This window comes from Eublepharis macularius, chromosome 11 (assembly GCF_028583425.1).
Source record: "Eublepharis macularius isolate TG4126 chromosome 11, MPM_Emac_v1.0, whole genome shotgun sequence".
NCBI classification, from domain to species: Eukaryota; Metazoa; Chordata; class Lepidosauria; order Squamata; family Eublepharidae; genus Eublepharis; species Eublepharis macularius.
The window spans coordinates 45,433,030-45,456,427 of NC_072800.1; the positions used below are offsets into that span (position 1 = coordinate 45,433,030).

A 23,398-nucleotide genomic window follows, 5' to 3' on the forward strand; every position below is an offset into this window, starting at 1 on the left:
AGCATCTGCCACACCGTTGTTAACACCTGGAACATGCCTGGCCCTGAACAAAATGTTCATCTGCACACATTTCAATGTAAAGGCCCTTACCAGCCTCATCACCCTGGGGGATCCAGATGCCATGGTTTTGACCACGTGCATGACAGCCAAGTTGTCAGACCAAAAGTGGACAGCTCGGTTCGCCAAGTGTGATCCCCAAAGCCACACGGCCACTAACAAGGGAAAGGACTCCAAAAACGTAAGTTATTTGGACAATCCCTGGGCTACACAATCAGCGGGCCATTGGTCAGCACACCAATGCCCCCTTAAAAAGACTCCAAAGCCTGTAGACCAGGAGGCATCAGAGGTGACTTGAAGTTCGGCTTCTAGCAAAAGCTCCTCCCTCCAAAAAGTCACCTAATTAAAGGTGTAAAGGAATTCCTTCCACACCAAAAGGTCATCCCGCCTGCCCTTATTAATTCTTAAACGCTGATGAGTCAACCGTAAGGCCCTCATAGCATTGCACTGCCACCTGAGGAAAGCCCTCCCAGGCGCAACTGTCTTACAGGCAAAGTTTAAATGGCCAACTAATTGCCACAACTCAAGGAGAGATATCTAGGCTCCACTCAAGCAGCCCTCCAATTGAGCCCAAGATCTACCACCGTCTCTAAGGGCAACCTTAAGGTTTGTTGTACTGTGTCCAGTTCTATTCCCAAGAACGCTATGACAACAAATGGTCTCTCGGTTTTCTCATGAGCTAAAGGAACCCCCAGTTCCTCTGAAAACTCCATGACCCCTGCCAAAAGCCTGGCACACTGCCCCATGCCAGCTGGCCCAGACATCAAAAAGTCATCTAAACAATGGACAAATAGCCAGCACCCTGTGCCTTGGGGAGATCTGAAGAAACCATTCAAGTACCCTCAGCTTTACTGGGCTGGGCCCCTTTTCCAGGCTCTTGGTGGCCACCACTGCCCCCAAAGCATTTCCCACCCTGTCTTCCTTTGGGGCAGGCAGATTATGGGTGGGTTCCCATGCATGCAGGGCAGTCATGCATATATTTGCCCACTTTTTTGTTGCAAAGTTCCTCGGACGTGAAGTCCCAACAAAGCAGCCATATTTACACCTGCTGCCCCGCAAAAGTGCGGGAACCTGAACCCTGAGAGGGCAGAATAATCATATGACCACTCTCGCTCCTATTTCTGAGGTTGGACTTGGCAAGGGCCATGCCCTGCACCCACAGCTGTATCAACCAAGCCGCCCCCTCAAAGTCCATGTACCCCCTATATATAATATTCATGTATTGGAAAAGGGGGGAGAGCCCTACCTGGCTGTGCCCTAGCCAATACCCCTGCATAAACCAGGAACCCAGACAACCAATGAGTCCAGTTCCTGACAATCTGCCTGCAGCAGATCTTCTCCTTATCCCTATCGTATAGATCATCTACATCCTTCTTCTCCTGTTCCCTGAAGTGAAGGGTAAAGATATCCATGTACTAACCCTTTGTATATTCTCCCCCCCCCCCTTGCAGGCAATGCCATATCTCCCGGGGGAAGTGTCCTATAAGGAACCATGCCATATCCCTGGGGTCCATAAGGGGCCAGGCCCATCTGCTTGCCATAACCAAAAGGCCACCCAGTCACAGACAGAGGAAAGGCCTATCCATCCCAACTGGTAGCACAGCCCGATACAGGCAGTACTTGCGCCTGCTGCAGGTGCAAGGAGCCACTGGCATAACTAGGCCAAATAGTTGGGCCTGCAGAAGGCCAACCAAGCATGGGATATGTCTCCAAAACAGAAGATGCAGGAGCGCTGGTAGCAGCTACCTGCCCCAAAGAGCCCCCGGGCCAAGTGGCACTCTGCTTGGGCAAAGGATCCGTACCATCAGGCATGGGTCGTTCCACTGCTATGGCAACTTGCCCACTGTCAGCTGACTATTCCTGGTCAATGTCAGCCACACTCTCAGTTGATGTTGGATTGTCCTGGCTGCTGCCTCCATCACTTGCCACCACTCCTGATACTCCCTCCAGGCAGAAAGACAAGAAACAAAATCCTTATTAAAAGCAGCAATTGTAATTCTTTTAGCACCTTTGCATGGCTAAACAGGTGCAACAGCTGATGCTGTACCACTCCTTGCCCTTTCAAGAGCAACAATGCGCTCCATAAGTTCCTGCCTGCCTGGGCCATCATCCTTGTCTGAGGGAGACAGAGCCCGAGTAGGGTTACGCGGCACTAGCCATTTACAGGCCACTTCCCCATTGATGGGCCACCGCCTTTTCTGGGCAGCATAAACCTTCCCAAATGATGACACAGCAGCTGTTAATAATGTGTTGGACTGGCTCGCGGCTTTACCCCTTAACCAACTGCTGACGCTAGCCCTGACAGGTAGCACTAAGCCCCAGCAAAAGTAGCAATTGCCAGGAGCAGTACCAAGCTGCCACACAAGATGGTGCCGAGCACAGTCCTGAGCAGATCTGCCTGCCAACAGAATGGCTGTCAGGCAGAGACAGGCCACCAGTAATTCTCCACCACAAGATGGCGCCGAGCACAGCCCTGAGCAAATCTGCCTGCCAACAGAATGGCTGTCAGGCAGAAACAGGCCACCAGTAATTCTCCACCAAAAGATGGCGCTAAGCACAGCCCTGAGCAAATCTGCCTGCCAACAGAATAACTGTCAGGCAGAGACAGGCCCTCTTTTATGGCCCACAAAAATATAGGCTTAGGTGCTGTTTTACCAGTAAGCCAAAGTGAAGAACACCGGCTCTGTTTTTTAAGTTACTTTATTTTACTCCTTGCCGGTGGTGGTGGGAGGCTAAATGGAAACAAACAGGCTTATGGCAGGAAGAGAGGTTTATGTGTGAGTGGGGGGGGGGGGAGAGGGCTCTCACCACCCACTTTCTCCAAGACAACTATTAAGGGGAGAGACCCCACCCAAGTTGGGCCAAAGTCCCTCCAATACAGCCTAGCTGCCTGCCATCCCAGTGCCCCACCAGCCTGCTCAATTAAACTGCTCAATTACTCTAGCCCCAACAGGCCCTGAAACCCTGGCCTGTATTATGCGCTGCAGCCGCCAGCCGCCTCCGACAGTCTCCAAGAGCTGACTGCTGTCGCTGCCTTCCAACTGCCTCCATTGCCTCCATCAATGTTTGTTCAGCACACATTCCTCCCTTCAGCTTCACCACTCAAAGGAAGGCAGAGCAAAGAGCTCTTGTTTCACCGAGCACTCAAAGAGACTGCAGCTGGGAAGAGAGGAGCCGCCTGAATCAGGCTCTTGGCTCCGCCCCCCGGCTAAGCCCAGGATGCCTGGGAAGGGAGCCTGTCTCCTTTCCTCCAGGGCGGGGCCGCAAAGGACGGCTCCCAGCTTAAGCTGCATTCTGCTGCTGCTGGGAGAGCCGCATTCTTGAGGTTTTATATTAGAAACTCTTATACCCTTAAAGATAGGTGCCTTTTTCTTTAGGCGTCACCAATGGGAAGCAAATTTATTATAAAGAAAAGTGTGACCTTTTGATAGTGTTTTGATGTAATGAAATGCTTCACTGGGCATGTAATACAAAGCCCTTGAAAAGGAGTCCAAACTTGTTCAGCAGTTGAACTTTGCATGTGTGTACAAGGTGATTTCATTTTAGATCTGACCAAATTTTTGATGTGATGTTCATAACAGTTTTTTTATATTAAATTTTTATTTCACTGGTCCTGTAATAAGAAATCTTATTAATCTCTAATCACTTAACCTTATTAATCTAATCACTTAACTGTTCTTGGATTATGGTTGTTGTGGGTTTTCCGGGCTGTATTGCTGTGGTCTTGGCATTGTAGTTCCTGACGTTTCGCCAGCAGCTGTGGCTGGCATCTTCTTGAAGATGCCAGCCACAGCTGCTGGCGAAACATCAGGAACTACAATGCCAAGACCACGGCAATACAGCCCAGAAAACCCACAACAACCATCGTTCTCCGGCCGTGAAAGCCTTCGACAATACATGTTCTTGGATTACTTCCTTTCTTTAGCAATTTGCAAATTTATGCTTTCTATTTTTGATGATAGAACTTGAATCCAAGTTTTCTCCTGTCTTCCATTGTGGAAAGCAGACTGCAGTTCAAATACTGATGGGTCCATTTTTAAAATGTGTTGTAAAGTTTTTTGGGCTGTGTTTTCTGCCATTTACCTTTGGATGCTCTAGTCCCATATATTGTAGGAAGAGGCTTTTCATCTGGACATTGACGTGCATCACTTCTCCCATCATAGGAACAATCTACTATGACTTTGGACTTCACATCTTCCCAAACCAAGCCACAGACTAGAAGCCATTCTGGAAAACACACAATATATGAACCTACTACTGTATACCCACTGAAAACTCTTCAAAATGAGAAATAATTTCTTTATTGGTTGAAACCTATCAAATCTTTGCTCCTCTTGGCTGAGCCCTCTTTTCATCTCATGGTAGAAAACACTGCAACTGACCTTGGAATCTATTCACTTTTCCTTAGTTTTCACTTGAAAACTATACAAAAAATCCTTGAGTCTTTTCATGTTTCCATTTTTGAGAAAACTTCATGGAAACAACCCTCGGGGGGATGACAGCTTACTACCTTTAAAATAGAAAAGGGTAATTAGCAGAATGAAGTTCTTAGTAGATAAAGATACATCAATTGGAATTGATATTCCTGCATACAGAAGTATCATTTCCTAATGGGGGCCATGGGATTTCTAGGGTTTTTTGCCTCTCCATTCAATTCATTGACATTTATTTATTTAATCCAATTTCTAGCCCGCCTTCCCTACAAGCAGGCTCAGGGCGGGTTACAGCAATATAAATAGTACAAGAATTAAGCATTTAAATACATTAAAAACCAGAGTCATCAATACATATACATTCAGAATCGCAAGATGGTGTCCCCCTCCACTTTTTCCCAACCATAGTATAAGCAAGGAGAAAGAGGGGTACAAACTGATGTCATCACTGTGACTTTGCATGCAAGGGGGGCAGATGGTTATATACCACCACTCCTGGCCCAAGACCTGTAGGGAGGCATTTCTAGAGAACCCAAGACTGGCGTCAACCATATGCCTGGCAGAACATCTCTGTCTTACAGGCCCACCAAAAAGATATAAGGTCTTGGCAGGCCTGGGTGTCCTCCTACAGAGAGTTCCACCAGGTTGAGGCCAGGGCCCTGGCCCTGGTTGAGGCCAGCTAAGCTTCCTGGGGCCAGGGACCACCAGTAGATGTTTACTTGCCGATCTACGTGCTCTCCGGGGAACATACAGGGAGAGGCGGTCCCTCAGGTATGCTGGTCCCAGTCCGTTTAGGGCTTTAAAGATTAAAACCAAAACCTGATCTGGAACTCCATGGGCAGCCAGTGCAGCTGCTGCAAGATCGGTGTAACATATGCCCTGCGTGGCATATCCATCAGGGCACGCGCAGAAGCATTCTGGACCCACTGTAATTTCCGGGTCATACTCAAGGGAAGCCCTGCGTAGAGCAAGTTAACAGTAATCTAATCTGGAAGTGACCATTGCATGGATCACTGTAGATAGGTCATGACAGATAGGGTGCAAGCTGCCTGGCCTGCTGAAGCAGAAAGAATGTATACCAGGAAACTGCCGCAACATGGCCCTCCATTGATAAGGAAGAGTCCAACGTCACTCTGAGACTCCTGACTGGTGGAACGGGCATAATGGTGCTCCATCAAAGGCCGAGAGCTGGATTCCCAAATCTAGCAGCCCATGGCCCAAGTACAGGATCTCTGTCTTTGCTGAGTTCAGCGTCTGTACTTCATTGGAGTACAGAAGAACACGAGCTTCCCCGGTATGTACACACACACTTTATCCTGCTGCTACCTTTCCTTCCCCCAAAATGTATCTGGCAATAAATGTAATAATGGGGTGCATCATGATAAACAGGGCATGTGTTGAGGACAAAAATCTCTATTTGGTTCAAAAATGGTACCACAGTAATATTCTGGGTACCAGGATCCTGGGGAACATAGTTTCTCAGAACATCGTAGTACAGACTGGAAAAAACAACATTTCCTTGAAGTCCTAATGCACAAGGGATTGTGGTGGCAACTTTCTTGGATGTAATAGAAGCAGCAGCCCTGTCCATTCCACCCTGGCTAAATGTTTGTGTGGGAAAGAGAAAGGCAACTACAGTAGCAGGGAGACTAGAATTATTCCCATTATTAGCCAGGCCCAAACTTGTGAGAGTCTACAGATATAGCTCATAACAAGCCCAGGAAATCTGAAATGGAGAAATTAGCATCCGACCCCCCCCCCCTGCTTTTTTTCCAAAATTTGCTGCATCCACTACATAGAATTCCCTTGATTGTGGCCTTGGCACGTTACAATATTTAATTTCAGTGCTTTCTTCCCCTAAGACTAATTATATTTAATATTAAGATGTATTGCTGAGATGGCATATTGAAAAATTGCCTTAAATCCTAATACTTAGCCTTTGATTACCATGTATGTTTATTTCATTAAAAATGTCAACCTTTGCATTGTCTCATAAGCTGATGACCGAAAGGGTCCCAATTATTAAATGTTATATTATTTTCTTATTAGTGAACAATATGAAAGGATTTAAGCAGCAGCAAAACCTTTACTTGCAAGATTGTTACAAGATTCTTCTATTATGTGATCACATAACAGAATTTTTTTAACATAAAAATATTGAATATATTTTCCTTTCTTTAACTTTGGGAAACTTCAGTAACTCCCTTCGAGTGTAATGTACTTCAATTTTCGTAGCCTAATAATTATTTTATAAATATCAGAAGTGCAGTGCACTTAATTCTTTAGCTGAAGGCATTATATTCAGTTTCTGTACAGTGCTTCAAGCTTGCTCCATTTAATCATTTTAAAAGCTTAGTTGGTGTAAATTGAATTTAACACTGTAGTTGCAAGGGTGTTATGTAAAAAGTCCAAAAAGAGTGCTTATAGCTCAGGCTCATATTGATCTTAAACTCTCTAGCACCCTCTGTTGTAACAATTAGGCAACATCAAGTGTATATATCTTTTTAACTACTGTATAGCTATCAATTTATCAAAGTATGTTAAATGCTGATCCTTTGAATATGCATTTTGTATTTTGCACAATTTATTAAAACTTAAATTGCTTTTGAGTAGTTAAAGATTGTTTTAATTCTTGTATTTTTCAACTTGACGTCACACTGCTATATTAGTACTTACATCAAATTAAGATCTTCTGGTTTGTTTTAGTTTTCTTTTTTTAAAGAGATTGAATCTGTTTTGTAGGGGATTCATTTTACAGAGGTACCCAAAACATTGTAGATTTCATCTGTAGTGTGTTGAATTGTAAATTGTCTGTAAGCCTGGCAACCATCAAGACTGTAGTGCATCAAAATAGAAGGAACTTGAAATCATCCATGCTAAAATTAAGAATTTATAACTGTATGGAACAGATGTTTTCATAAACATTTGCTATAATTAATTTCAACTAGGGGATTGGCGGAACAAAGCAGTTGCTCCCTCTAAACTTTAATGCCTTTTCCCCACACAGCAAACTCAGATTTTTAAAAAATATTGTTAATGAAATAAATTTACTTCTCTTGCTTTCACAGGGAGAAAGAAAAGCTTGATTTGTATTATATTCTTGCCTTTGAAACAATGGAGAAATGTCAAATTTGGAAGAGCATTCAGTAAAATGAGAAATTATGGGTTTTCCATAAGCTTTTTTTTACATTGAAAACTTGGTCAACAATAATTTCCCCTTTGGCTGAGAAGTATAGTTTTGATATTACAATAATATAAAGAGTTAAATTTGACATATTGCAATTTGTGCAGCATTACTGTATGTTTTTAAAATGTGGAATCAATGTATAATTTCAATAACTGTGCAGAAAAAAATATTTTGACTAAAATCTATCTCTGTTCCTCTAATTATTGCTGGTTTCTGAGTTAAAATAATAGTTCATTTTTCTAATAAATTCATTTTTCTTGGTAGTTAATTATAATTCATGAACTAATGAATTTATTGTTCTGGGTAGCTAATTAAATTTATACCCAGCCTTGTTCCCCTCAAGTTTGTTTCAAGAGCAAACATTCAAGAACACGATGTTTTAGTAACCAATTGGACTACTGTGTCACTAAAGAGAAGAAAAGTACCCACTGAACAGAATTTGCTGCACCATCTTGGATGCCAATTTATTTTAATCTTTATTCCTGTACTTTATATAAAAATACCGCTTAATTGAGGAAGCATTTTTAAAAGTTTTAAAATAAGCACAGCCTAATTGTTCTACACCTGAAAGCTCCAGTGCAGCTGCAGGAAATTTTGAGCAAACCAGTATTCTTGACTGATCTGTCATCTACAAAGTGTGCAAAGAAAAATAGGTAGCTGTCATTAAAATTACATTTCAGCTTTCAATAACCATTTAATGAGTAGTGTAATTATATAAGTATGGTACCTCAAGTACTTCACTCAATAATTAAAAATAATCTCATCTTTAAAGTGAAAGCTCTAATTATTATTTGACTTAACCAGGACCACTGTTATGATCTCCAGTGGCACCTCAGAGTGTTTTGAAGGTATAAATTAAAACTGAATAAATCATTAAATTATTAAGCTTCAGATATGCGAAAATAGAAATATGTGGTATTTTAAAAACATGCTATCACAATTTGTAACTTCATAATGTCAGCAAATTCTTCTGTATATCCTTTTCTGAGATCACAAATTATACTCTTTTCAAATACTATATCTTCATATATGATTATAACCAAACATCAGCCATGCAGATATAATCTAATACAGTTCTAGTTTCTTAGCAGTAATATGTCTTTTTATTTTTGGTTTGTGAAAGGTAGAAGTATTAAATAGAAGATGTTTATTCAATGCAAATTATCTTTTTCAGTCTGAACAATTCACCACCACCCACTGTATAGGGTACAAAGAACACATCTATTTCTACATTATATATTTATGTTGTACCTAAACTTAGCTAGAATAAATGAATACTGTTTCTTTCCCCACATGATCCCCTCTATAAGCAAAGGATAGTGTGGAGAAATGTATTGTGTGCACTACTTCTACTCCATGGTAATTTCTGTGATTGTAGAACCTCCAAGCAACTGCCACTGCAAAGTGAATATATCCATAGTCTTTATATACAGTACATTTATGCAGCCCTGTTTCAGAGGGCTAGGATTGCTTGGGGAAAGAAGACTCTATTGTGTTATTTACAGAGTAACAATTTCCTACTCAAATTTACGTTGTTTCTGAGTTGGAAAACTAGAACTTTGGTTCCCCTATATAAGTGTCACCAATCTAATCACTAAATGGGACAATACCATATATCCTTTGTATGTAATAGGACTGGCACAAGTATTTAATAAAGGATTATATGCTACCAAATTCCATTTCTGAGCCAGATCTCACTGTTAATGTATATGGGTACTGCCCATTGTATTCTTGGCACAAAATTATAATTTGCTTTTTTATTAGGTGGAGGTGAAGTTCAATATTGTGTTCTTTACAGTACAGAGGTGAAAGGAAAGCAATTATGGGCATCTGATACTTCAACATTGGGGTTTTTGCTTGAGTAGCGCTAAATAAATACCCAATAAAAGCCTTGCCTTTATGATCTAAGAGATTTTTGGCCAGCTCATGCATACAGATCTTGGTGACATAAAACCAAGTGTATGAACTGACTCTATGTAAAAGCGTTGTTCTTTAGAAGACAGGCAGTGAAATAAAAGTTCTGAATGTGTGTCTTGTCCTTGGCTTGGTCATACATGCTAATTACCATAATTCTACATTCACATTCTTCAAATGATGGATCTTCATAAATAAACTTACTCATAGAAGCATCATTGGGGAATAAACTAACAACTTTCCATAGTTCAGATTTAGAATTCTGCTACTGACATCAGCTTTGTTTATCATTAAATTTAGTTGGGCAATTTTAGCACACGTATGAATCATTGCCTTACTAAAATGTGTGAACATGCCAAATAAGATATTATAACCAAGAAAGTCAAACAAGATTCAGAATAAATCCATTTGGACCCAATCCAGATAACTAAAAGAATAATAGAAGGTTACTTTTCTGTGTACAGTTTTACAGTGTTTGGTGCCCAAACTTTGTAATACATACAAACCATGACAGTTGAACTAAATGGTTACACATGTTTCTAGACTGATGGACACAGTCTTTTACCCTTCAGGAGGTTTTTTTTCCACACAGATCAAGCTGAACTTTGTAGTGAAATATGCTTCCACACTCAGATTGTATTCACTGGATCAAGTTGTTTATGTAAGCCCTGCCATGGCATAGTGTAAAATCTAACATTTTACATCCTGTTTTCTTACTAATCCCCAACTAACGTGGTTTTGTTTGTCTTCCTAGATGCATCAAATGAAAATGGAAGTATTCACCACAGTTCAGATTCTGATGGAAGTTTTCTTTCCTATAGGTGAGTGTTTCTTGGGTGTTGTGGCTGGATAGCTTTTCTTACATTTTAGTTAGAGCAGGATGTGCTTTAAGATTTGTACTCCATGGTTTAATTTTGTATTTGTTGTTTGATGAAATTTTTGAGAGAAGCGAACGAAAAGTGCTCTTACAACAGCTTAATTCACAGAACCAGAGCTTGAATAAACCCCAGTTTGTTGCAAAGTTGTAGTGACCTGTTATAAAGGAAGTGTGTTGCCTGAATGAGAGGCCTTAATGGCAAGAACTCACACTCATTATGCTGTGAAACCAAGGCTTCCAATACCTGATTGTATATGTTTAAATCAGGCAATCAGGTATTGGAAGCCTTGTTTTCATAGCATAATGAGAGTAAGTTCTTTGTATATGTTTAAATCAGGCAAACAGTGAACAGTATTCCACTGAAGTTTGAATAGTTAAATCAGGTCAAGAAATGGAGAACTGAATAGAGGTTTTTGAATATTGCTTGAGTACATTTTTGAGACTTTCTTAGCTGTACATTCTCTCTAAACAAAAAATGTTGAGAGAGATGGATGGAAGAGTCTGAAGTCTGGGGATGGGACAAGCAAGGGCTAGAGAATATGATCATTGAAAATGCCGTTATTGCTACTTGCAGTTTTTACTGTGTAGTTTGCCAAAACTATCTAAGTGTGTGATGGGCATTGTCTGTAGAAAGGTCCTGTGAGGAGGTAGTACTGTTGATCACCCCTTTCAACTTTACAATCACATCTCTCACTGTCACTCTTATTATAATGGTCCATTTCACTTGCTTGTACTTTTTCTGCTGCTCCCATCCTTGCAGCTGCCATATTGTACAATATTATCAGCACTTCCATTTTAGTGGACCAGTGGAAATAGTGAGAGAACTATTAACTACTTGGCTACAGTCAATTATAAGTGTTTAGTTTCTATGTGACAGGTGGATGGGCAGGTTGTTATAGAGGACAAGATCATCTTCTTCCATGTCATATTATGTATAAAGTGTCCTCTTTAAGAGTAAATAATTGGAAACCATATTGCAGAAGGGAGGGTGCAAAGAGAGAAAATCATGTGTGTAGATGTATGAATGATGTATGGATTAGAGGTAAGGAATATGAGAAGGACGTGGACAACTAAAGAAGGTTATTTTTAAATTGAAGCTTTAGGGCACTTAGCTGGTCTAAACCCAGTCTTGCATTATGATCTTCCTGCACCATTGCAGTTGTTACAGAATAATAAAAGGGGTAAAGCATCCCTTGTGATAAAAATATAAGAAGAGTTTTTATGGATCAAACCACTAGTCTGTCAGAACCCTGTTTCACTCTGAGGCCAACCACTTGACCTGGGGACCCAATAAATGGTGCATAGATGCTGCTTTTTAGTGCTGGTTTTCAGAGGTTTAAAAAAAGGTAAAAGTAGTCCCCTGTGCAAAACCCGAGTCATTACTGACCCATGGGGGGACATCATATTATGACAATATATTGTCGAAGGCTTTCACAGCCGGAGAACGATGGTTGTTGTGGATTTTCTGGGCTGTATAGCCGTGGTCTTGGCATTGTAGTTCCTGACATTTCTCCAGCAGCTGTGACTGGCATCTTCAGAGGTGTAGCACCAAAAGACAGAGATCTCTCAGTGTCACAGTAATAAACGTATTATGACATTTTCTTGGAAGACTTTTTGTTACGGGATGGTTTGCCATTGCCTTCCCCAGTTATCTACACTTTACCCCCAGGAAACTACATTTTACTGACCTTGGAAGGATGGAAGGCTGAGTCAACCCTGAGCTGGCTACCTGAACCCAACTTCCACCAGGATTGAACAGAACTTGGGCTACAGCAGTGCAGCTTTACCAGTCTGCGCCACAGGGCTCGTGAGGTTTACTGCCTCTGAATATGTTTTAGAGGTTTTCTGCCTCTGAATATGTGGGTTCAGTTTAGACACCATGCCTAATTACTGAATGGGTTTATCCTCCATGACTCTATCTTAATTCTCTTTATATATATATAAAGAGGGAAGAACAACATATAAACAAAAAACGCCCACTACTCTACATGTCTTGTATTCCCTTCATGCTGCAATTTTTCTTAAAAGTTAACTTTCTAATATGCTATCAGATTGGTAGATCTTATACAATACAGACTATATTCAGGATCAGCTCTTCTTCCCCCCCCCCCCCCCGCATCTCGGTCTCAGTTGTCTCTGCGCAGCTGCAGCAGCTGCGCTCGTTCTCTCCTCCCCCCCCCCCCCAGTTTCCCCTTCAGACTTTGAACTTTCTTCTTGCTGAAACTCCTGATGGTTGAACAAAAAGTCTGTCAGCTGTACTTCCAATGTAATCTTGTAGGTTTGATCCTTATATCTGAACCAAATGCCTTCCGGAAACAACCATTTGTATTTTACATCACATTTCCTCAGGAAAGCCGCAAGTCTTTTATACTTAAATCTTCTTTTACGAGCCAAAAATGGAACATCCTTCAATATTTTAACCTTGTTGCCCAAATAGTCCAAGTCCACATTGTACGAATTATATAAGATGGTGTCCCGAGTCTTCTTAGATGAAAAATCAATAATAATCTCGCGAGGCAGCTGATGCTTCGTTGCATACTTTGAAGATGTCCGACGGACTTCCAAAACATCGCTTTTTAACTCTTCTTTAGTTGCCTTTGCGAATGGCGCCAAAAGTCCCGACACCAAATCTTTTAAATTTTCACTTTGCTCCTCTTTTACATTCTGAAGACGCAGTACCGTTTTGGCACGGTCCACTTGCAATCCTATTATTTGATTCTCCAAGAGCTTCACTTCTTTACTTGTTGCTTTCATGAGTACTACGTTTTCACGTGCAGACTGCTCTGCTCCAGACGCTGTTTCTTTAATGGTTTTCACTTCGCTTTCCACTGAATCAACCTTTTGCCCCATTTCATTTAGCTTCGCTACAAAGGGCTGCATAACTTCAAAGACTGCTCGTCTCACCATCTCTTCCAAAGTCTCCCCCTTCCCCTGTAACATCGCCATCACCGATTTACTCATTGCAGGGCTCTGCTTTTTTGTCGCCATCTTGGGGGGGGGGGGCGCCAGCTAAGTTCCGAAACTCCGTGAAGGGGAAGAAATCCGCACCTTCTTAGCTTCAACTCCCACCAATCCTTCGCATACACTTAGAAATCAGAAGGGATTCGCTTACTTACAGGTTTTCACCTTAAATCTGCTTATTGCCGTTCTCCATGGCCCGGCTGCACGCAATGTGCTGCGCAAGTCTGCCGGCCTCCGTTGGAGCAAACGGGCAATTTACCCCCTGCATTGCTTTCAGGGGGTTCTTCCCGCCGTGCTCCGGACCCTGCCTCCCTCACTGGGAGTCCTGGGGGTTAACCCTCGCGAGTCAACCGCCCGGTCAGGCTGCTCGGACATTTCCTCCCGGACCTGCGGAGAGGAGCGTCCAACATGGCCAGGAAAACGAAACTGAATCCTATCTTAATTCTCTTTTAATGTCATCTGTGCTTATCACTATATCTACTGTCAGTGAATTGCACGTATAATGGTTGAGTGAAGTAGTTCCTTTTGTCCATGCTGATTCTGTTGCCCATCAACCATTGGTTGCCCCCGTTATTTTAATGGGACAGGGAGAAAAGTTTTCTCTACCCCTTTTCTCCAGCCCATGTATAATTTATAAACTTTTATCATGCCCCCCCAGTAGTCATTTTTTTAAACTGAAAATCCCAGAAATTTGAGAAGAGCTCCAACCCCTTAAACATCTTGATTGCCCTCTTTTGCACTTTTTCCAATTCTGCTTTTTTTTAGAGATATGATGACTAGAACTATATAAGGTATCAAAATGGGAACACACCTTAGAATTACTGTTGTGGCCCCTTGTCCCACAAGAAGGCCGTGGAGGGGAGTTCAAGAACAAAAAACTCAATACCGGGGGGTGGGGGACGTGAATCCTCACCTCCCAGAGTAACAGGAGCCACCACCAGTCCTTCTAAACAAACCCTCAGCTGAGAGACTAATAGTGCAATCCTAAACAGAGTTACTTCAGTCTAAGCCCATTGATTTCAAAGGAGTAACTCTGCTTAGGATTGTACTGTCTCCAACTCCACTGGGTCTTAATTAAGGTCAGCCCTACAATGTTGAGGTCCACAAAGAATTACTTGATAGCTGTAGCCAAATAGGGCAAGATACAGGATATAGATTGAAGCCACAAAACCGAAATAACATCACAGAAGTATAATTAATAAAATTTATTAATTTTTTAAAAAAGGTTTTGCCATTGATATATCCTTTACTTTGGAGATTTTAAATTGACTAATGTATCAAATATTCCTTATCAGTATTGAAATACAGTACTTCATGTAGTTAATGCACCAAGAATAACCTATGGTAAGTATTGGAAGAGTACATTTCTAGTTAGTGTTGTAGTATAGACAGAAAAAGTTAGGATACATTTTTTATGATAAAACTTACAATTTTGCAGTGAGGTAAAATTTTCCAATTTTAATCTTTATATAAAACTTTCTTAATAGTTTAGAGAGAAGTTAAGATGTTGACATTAGTAATTGTGTTAATATACCTAAGTGTATTGTTCTCTTCAATGTAATATGAAATGTTATTTTTTAAATAAAATTGTGCAAAAAAGAAGTATAAAGTTTATTAAAGAATGTGCAAAAGATTACCATTATAGAAAGTGTGCAAGACAGGAAAGAAAATAATAAAGCTAAATAACTATCCTAAAAACCTGTACAGGCTTTAGTCTTCTGATACAGATTTTTTTTTGTCAGACTAGAAGCACAAAAGTTCAAGGAGAACTCCAAAGTCCAGAGACAAGAATTGTGAACTGACACCTATCCTGGTAGTCAGGTCCCATGCACAGACAGGTGTATAGTGGCATATATCCCACCAGCAGTCACAACAGCGCCCAACCAGAGCACAAACTAGAATGAAGGCCCTTCATTATGCCATATTGCCCACAACATGGCTTGTTCCTGCTTGACCAATCAGTGGATGTTACTAAGACATGTGATCACATTCCTCTGCAGCTGGAATGCATTCACAATCAGAGCAACTTACTCTCGCCCAGGGTTCCTTGTGCTACTGCTGAGATGAAATGTGAGTGCAAAACTCCCTGAGATGAAATGTGAGTGCAAAACTTCAAGGCCATGGTCTCTGCATCTACATGCTTTAGTTAAATCTTGTACTTATCTCTCTGAAAACTGCAGTCATAGTGACTGTACTTTTCTAGAGAAGACCCCTGTTGCCTAATGAGGCTTAGAATCCTGAACCGAAGGGCTAAAAAGCCAAGAAACTGACTTGGATAGCCCAGTTTCTCGACAATTACAGTATTGGCCATTCTGTTTTCATTCTCTTTCTTTAATAATCCTCAGCATGGTGTTCACCTTTTTAACCACTACTACACACTGGATTGACAAGCTATCCACTAAAATCCCCAGATTCTCTTTCAGCCTTGGCCAGTTCGAACCCCTTCAGCCTATATTAACAGTTAGGATTTATTGTTCCAGTGCACATCACCTTTCATTCACCTACACTGAACTTCATTTGCCACTCACCCAATTTAGAGCAAGCCTCCTATAATTCTTCACTATCTGCCTTAGTTTTCCCAATCTTGAGTAATTTGATATCACTCTCAAACATGGCCACAAGTTTCATATAACAGTAGATCACATAGCATTATGTCAAACTGGCTTTTACTGTCAAAGGAGTCACAAAATACAGATTTTACATTACCTTTTCGGATGATTGTCATGAAGTCAAGTGTTATAGCCCTAAGAGTTCTTGTGAGAGTATCATAGTTACAAGATCACTGATTAGTAATTGTGCTTTGAAAATAAGTGGTAGAGAACAACTATGCTAAAATAACACTAAGCCATTATTGAAAAATCAAACGTTGCCTTTAATGCAGTGACACAACATTAATTTATTGTTACAATTAGAGAGAAAGTGAAAATGATGTAGCTAGGTCATACAGTATATTAAGGGATGGAGAGATCTCTAGCTTTTAATAGTTGGCAGACCTGATGCTGCTATTAAGTAGTATTACAGCATTTAAGGTGTGAAATGAATATTTTATCTCAGTAACAAGTAACTCCAAACATATAATGAGGCTAGCTGTAAATTTTCTGCCCTGAATTAGAAGCTTCGTTGCAAAAGGTATATAAGAATCTTATGAAAAACAACCAACAAGCATTATATTTTTTTTAAAAAAATGTATTTGGTCAATGAGCCATTACAGTGTTATCACATATCTTGGAAAATATATTGAGACTATTTTCAATCAGAATATATATTTGTAAGGAAAAGTGGGAAGGAACTATGGCTATAATCCTTTGTAATTACATAACTTTAAATCTCACCGATTTTAATATATGCCTATTGAATCGTACACAAGGTTACCAGTTTGATTTGGTAATACAACAGCTGCTCTTGTTTTTAATATCTCAACATTTATGATAAAAAAGCTTCTTTGCCATTGTTTGAATAGGGCATGATCTAAATATCTGCATATGCAAGTGCTTCTCTCTGCATATGCAAGTGCTTTTCCTCTGATGGTATGGAGGGGAAATGTTTGTATATGCATCTATGAACCAGTTCCAGAAGAATGTGATCACTATCTTACGGAAAATGGAGAAATATCTGCAGGCACAGCATTCTACATTCAAACTTTTGTGTGTCCATTGGAGCCATAGAATATGTATTAATCCCATTATGAATGTTTTATAAAATTGAGACATTTAAAAGATAGGGCCACCAGGTCTCATTCCTGTCCCTAAGGATAGAACATAAGCAAAGGTTTCTATTGCAGTGTCTGCAGAGGCATTCTGTCATGCGTCTCTCAAAACCTTTGTAATGAACTGTGGGCTTGGAAGCCACGTATTCATTGTTATTTCCTCATTTTATTGTTTCTGCTCCTATGGCTTAACTAAGCCTCAGAGTGTTTTTTTAAATTAGTTTAACAGAGAATTTCTCCCCCGTGTGTGTGTGGGGGGGGAATTAGTCCTCTTCTTCCTGCCTAGAGCTTTACGGGAGCCAAGATGCATGACTGGCCCTAGTAGTTTTGGGGGGAAATGGCAACCAGTCCTCCTGACTCCTGAATCAGGGGCAGGGATCTGAGAAAAACAAACAAAACCTTCCCTCCAGGGTTTCAAACCTCCAGTTGGGGTCTGGAGATGTCCTAGAATTTCAGTTGATCTCCAGACCACAGAGTTCAATTCTTCAGGAGAAATAATGGTAACAGCTCATATATACTGTTGTTCTAGACAGATTAGTGCCCCACTCAGAGTAGTGAACAAACAAGCAGAATGCTGATTTGCAGCCCAGCATTTCACCGCTATGCTATAGCAGCCATAGCTGCTTTGGAGGGTAGACTCTATGGCATTATACCCCATTGAGATCCCTTCCCTCCCCAAACACCAGCTCTCCTCAGGCTCCACCCTCAGATCTCCAGGAGCTTCCCAAGCTGGAGTTGGCAACCTTCTCTCTTTCCCTCAGACCCGGTGTACATTTTCCTGAGAGTGGTAAGAATGGTGGCTGCTACCACTGGGAGGTGTACTCCTGTGCCAAGAGGCATGAGCCAGGCCAGCTTGTTTTAGATGAGGAAGAGTTAGGTGCATTCGGGAACTTGTTTTGGTTAGTTTTGCTTTGTAATCTTACTCTATTAGAGTACTTGTCCCTTTTGTACTTTTGACATTTAATATTATAAATGAAATCAGTTAATAAGTTTTTCAAACTTTGTTAGTGGCTTATTATACACCTCAGGCTTTGTGTCTGAGCCAGGGCATTTCCCCTTGTAATAAAAGGATCCCTGCCAAGGGAATCAGAGAGTGAAGGGAAGAGTAACCTGCCTCCTTCCATAAAGCAAACCATCCAAATTCAGGTAGGTTGCAGTGGCTAAGGATGGAGGGAGCGGGGCAGGGCAGTCAGCAACCCAGGGAAGGGGTTCTCTGGCTGATTCCTTCCACTCAAAGGGACCTTGCTTCTATGACAACCTCAATTACCAATTCCCCTTCTACACTCATATTCTCATTCTCTAGCATATATTTTGGCTGGTCTGTCCTGATTCTGACTCTAGGTCAGCAGTCACCAATATGGCATCTGGTGTTTCCTCGTTGCCCCATTTCTTGACCCATTCCTGCCTTATCCCTTTTAGAGATGGCTTCTTTTCTTTGTTCTCCCCACATATGATAAAACATATTTAAATAGTAGATCTCTTCTCTCTCTCTCTCTCTCTCTCTCTCTCTCTCTCTCTCTCTCTCTCTCTCTCTCTCTCTCTCTCTCTCTCTCAGACTTGTTATTTGTTTATAATTCCTCCAGTTCTTATAATTTGCATTCCATTATGTGAAGTCTCTTGGTTTGGTGTATGTTGCCCTGTTAATGTTCCTGATCTACAAGTAATACATTTTCATGAACTTTCACAAATGCCAGCCTTGTGTTACATGTATGTGGCATTTAGAAGTGTTCTTGCTGATATTTTAAAATTCTCACTAGGTTGCTGTGAGACTAGATTCTTGGCTTGTGATCTTATATCCTATTTAATTTACCATTGCCACCAATATTATTTTTTTACTCGTCTTTAGGTCTGTTTGTATGGCATTACCGGGATCTACTTTGAATACAAAGTAGTTGACGATTTGGGAGAATAAAAGTGCATTGATAAAATATATTTTGTTGCTGAGAATGGAGAGAGTGATGCTTTTGGCCAACAAATCATGGACTCTTTCCTTAACATTTGCAATATAGATACACTCGAAAGTCGAAATACGGTCCTCCTTTTCCTCTCCTTCCCAAGGGCAGCTGACCTTCTCCTCGCCAAAGAGGTGAACCTCTTGCCAGCACATATGACTACAGACTATTACATTAATCTGTTTAGCCGTAGTACCAGCTGCTTGCATGTTTTTAATTATCTTATTAGAAGATATAACTGTGACCTATGAAATAAAAGTGAAGGTGAGCATTTTAACTTTTTGTCTCACTGTTCTTTTCTTCAGTATAGACTTATGACCTCACTGTGATTTTTTGGGACTGTGAATGAAGTTAGGGACTGTGAATGAAGACTGTGAATTAAATGCTGTAGGCATTTAATTTTTGTGAACAAATTTAAGACTTGAATTATAATTGATAGATGATATTTAGAAATATGTTTTTGAAAGCATATTTAAAAGTGTTAAACATCTTTATTGAATTGAAATTAACTGTCATTTGTAATAATATAAAGGTGAACTCCATGTTTCACTTAATTGAGTGGTTGTTCTTTCAAAGTATTTTTCTTCAGATCTTGATAGATTTGCATGGTGCCCATACTATCTATATAGGTGGTGCATTGTAGAGCTAGATAAGAAACAAGTTCCTGTTTTCACAAATAGAAGTCCGATTTGTACTTGGTCCTTTCCCCACAGCCTTTGTAAAACATTTTTGTTGCTGATTGCAAGTGGGTTTTTTGTCATTTCAGTTTTACCATTTCAGACACAACTGGTTTGGCTGCCATTTGCAAATGTATTTTTTTTAACCTTTTCAGACAGAGGGTCAAAGTAGACATGCAGGTTTTTGAGCCAAGCTACATAAGAAGCGGGTTTGCGCAAGTTTATCTGGAAGTGCTCTTGGGCCAGCAGCAGGGCCAGAAGGACGGCAGCAGGGCCGGAAACAGTCCACAAAGAGAACCCAAAGAGAGCCTTCTGCCACTGCTAGCCGCCTGCCAGCTTTGGGCTCCCCTCACTCTTTCCTTCTCGTCCTTCTGGCCCTGCTGCTGCTCTAACATGCCCTCCTGTGCCCCCAAGCTTCTAGAGGAAAACCTGAGCAGAGCGGATCCGGTCAAGTTTTCCTCCAGGAACTCGGGGGCAGGGGCATGTCAGTGAAGGGAGTCAGCGAGGGAAGCCTGAAGCTGACAGGCGACTAGCAGTGGCAGAAGGCACTCTTTGGGCTCTCCTCACTGACTCCCTCTCATCCTTCTGGCCCTACTGCTGCTCTGACAAGCCCTCCCTCACCCTGAGCTCCTGGAGGAAAATCCGAGCAGATCTTTTTCCATTAAGAGTGTTTTATATTGTTTTTCCACATATAATACTAATAATAACAAACTTCATGTAAACCTATTACCCACACTGCCCCTGCTTTTCCCCAACATAGCCCACCAACAAGAGAAGAAAGAAAGAGCTGCACACAGAGAGGCAGCTTAGAATAGAGATTTTTTTTACAAAGGGGGGTAAGAAAGATGTGAGAATAGGGGCGAGGTGAGAGCTAGCTAAAGGAATGGAGAAAGTGAGGCATTACTGCTCAAAGAGATACAAGAAATCTTACCAGATGGAACTGAAGATCTCAGAAGCTTCTAGACTGTTGTGTTTGATTCTTTCTCTTATATAATGAGCTAACGTATAATTTCCCCAAACATCCACAGGGGGAGGCATATGAGATTTCCAGTGTCATCAGATAGTTTACTTGGCAACCAAAGTTGTCCTTTAAATCGATAACACATAATGTTTAGGAAGTGCCCACAGAAATAGTATATAGGCTAGGATTAGATTATTCGCTATGAGGCATAATTTGATAGATAATGTAAGAATAATCACAGCTATAACATCTTGCCAGGAATGTGCAGTCTTGGTACACCCTCAAAACGTGGACCAGACTGACTCTACCATAACAGACTAGAAAAAGAGGGGTCATCTTTAGATGTTAGTCCATAGACATTGCTCTGCACAAATGTGAGTTGTTCCTGTCTGCTCTTCAGTATCTGATCTCTAATCAAGTACATCTATGAGGAGATTTTTATTTATTAGAATTACAGGTGTGCAACAAAAAAAATTCAATAAATCTAATTTTTTTAACCAAATCTGAGAAAAAAATTGGAATTCCCTGAATTCCAAATTGATTCTTGGGAGCCCAGTCGTAAGGGGAGGCTGGAAAGTGCACAGGGAGAGAACTAAGGCTTGCACGGGCATAAATGGCTCATACGTGGACATAACCCCCTCTCCACTGGCACTTGCCCAAGGTGCATTACCGCGCCCGGGCCACCACCGGCAGGGACACTTGGCAGCCAGGCAGATGCATAAGTGAGGCGCAAGGTCCTGCACGGGCACTGGAGGGGGTGGGGCATTGGGCTGGCTGTAAGTTAGTCAGCTTCCTAAGCTGCCCCAGACCCAGAAATGCCCCCTGCAGTGGCGGCAAGTCACGGCACGAAAAGGAGGTGTAGCCCATAGGCACTCATTGAATGGGAAAACTTGAGCCCCTCTCCCAGCGATCAGTCCCGCCCATGTGGCCCAAACAGGACATAGGATGGTGACTACCGTGGGGACCAATCCGTGTGCACTTGCAAGGTGGGAGAGCTCCCCTCCCTGCTCCCAATCACCTGCCCAGACACCCTAAAAAAAACCCAGCTGTGCCGCCCATGCTCAGGTAAATGGGCAAGCAGCCAGATGCTCTGCCTGTCAGCCCCCTTGCTGTGGGGGACTTCGTACGCGAAGCAGAAAAGTAGGCGTTCATGGTAGCTGGCCAGGAGTGCACTGGGGGAACTTAGCAGAAAATTGGGAGCACTCATTCATGGGAAGAGGAGCAAGGTCCAGAATGTCTGACTAACTAACAATAACCACCCAAGTCCCCTTGCAGGTTATCTGACTCTGGAGTCCCAGCGTGGGAAGAAGTGAGGGAGCACTGACAGATAAGAAGGAGCTGGGGTGGCAGCTAACCCAGCTCACTGATTTGTGCCAGCTGCCCCCCTCACCTGAACTCTCCAGACCACCAGCATCCGCAGGTGAGGTTTGGCCGGGGAGGGGGTGGCGGTGGTAGCCCCTGCCGTTCACAGAGGCAGTTGCCCAGAAAACTGCTCTTGACACAGCCATTTGGGGGTCTCTGTTCAGATTCCCTCAACCGGGGTCCCTCCCAGCAGAGGAGGAAGTGCAACTGTGGGTTGGGTTGCCTGGGTTTCATAACTCCCTGTTGCTGGAGGGTGCTCAGCCCCTTGACTTTTTCCCTCACAAGATAAGATTATCCCAAGGCAGAGTGCTTTCTCACCAGAGGGTCATGCATCATCTGATCGTGAGCTGCACCTGCGGAATTGCTGCTGCTGCTCCCAACCATGGACATCTTCCCAGACGTTGCAGATTAGGCTTGGCCTTGGCCATGGACCAGGCTGGGTCACTTGCAACTCATGTGTCTGTTTCCCTTGCAGGCTGGTCACAACTCGTCTGGGATACCCCAGAGCATGCCTGTTTCAGTCCCCGTTAATCCTCTGCGACTGCCATTCAGGTCCAGCCTAGGGAGCAGTTTTCCAAGGCAGCCCGCATCCCAGCCTCACCCCTGCGAGTGCAGGATGAGGGGTGGATTTTGCGGCTCTGACTGTGGCGCAAACTGCCTTTGCTCCCTTTCCAGACGAAGGACATTGGCAGGAAACACATCTAGAGAATCTCTGCACCTCTTCCAGTTTAATGAAATGTGTTGAAAAACAACAAACTGCTGTCTGCTTGCTTGCTTGCCTGACATTGACAGTAGCCGCACCGCCCAAACTCCCTGTTGAGATGTTTTCTCGCTCATCCCCACAAATGTTTCCTGGCTCAGGGCTGGGGTGGATGGGGTGGGCTCTGCTGCCAGGAGGAACAAGTGTCCAGTTTCCCTGCCCCCTTCTCCCCTCAATATAACTTCAGGCAGTGGAGTGGGAATTGAAGTGTGGCCCATGAATATCTGGTGGGGGGGGGGCTCCACTGCAAACTCTCATTCTCTGATAGACTGAGTTTCTGGCATCTGATAAGCCAGGCAGATGATCGCTGCATGCAGGGGAAGGGGGAAGTTGCTGCCAGGAGGTGGGGGATGTAGAACAACATCTTGGGATCTCTGGTGCTTCTCCTCCAGGAGGATAGACCACTCTCTTTTTCACTGTTTGCAGAAGCAGGGATGGACTTGGGAAATCTGTTGTGGGGAGGGGGTGGATGATGGCCCCCGGAGCAGTTTCTCTACTCCCACAGGCTGTCAGTCCACTCTGGGGGGAGTCATTCCAGGACTCGGCCATGG

At 42.4% G+C, this 23,398-nt stretch overlaps 1 protein-coding gene across 8 annotated transcripts in view; it reads left to right on the forward strand.

Annotated features, from left to right (window-relative positions):
- TBC1D5 (TBC1 domain family member 5) overlaps positions 1 to 23,398 on the forward strand; it is a 452,638-nt gene that overhangs the window by 211,908 nt on the left and 217,332 nt on the right. For all 8 annotated transcript variants that reach the window (XM_054991058.1, XM_054991057.1, XM_054991065.1 and 5 more), the window contains one exon: positions 10,346 to 10,412. In XM_054991058.1, the coding sequence (XP_054847033.1) occupies positions 10,346 to 10,412 (67 nt within the window). The remainder of the gene's footprint in view (positions 1 to 10,345; positions 10,413 to 23,398) is intronic.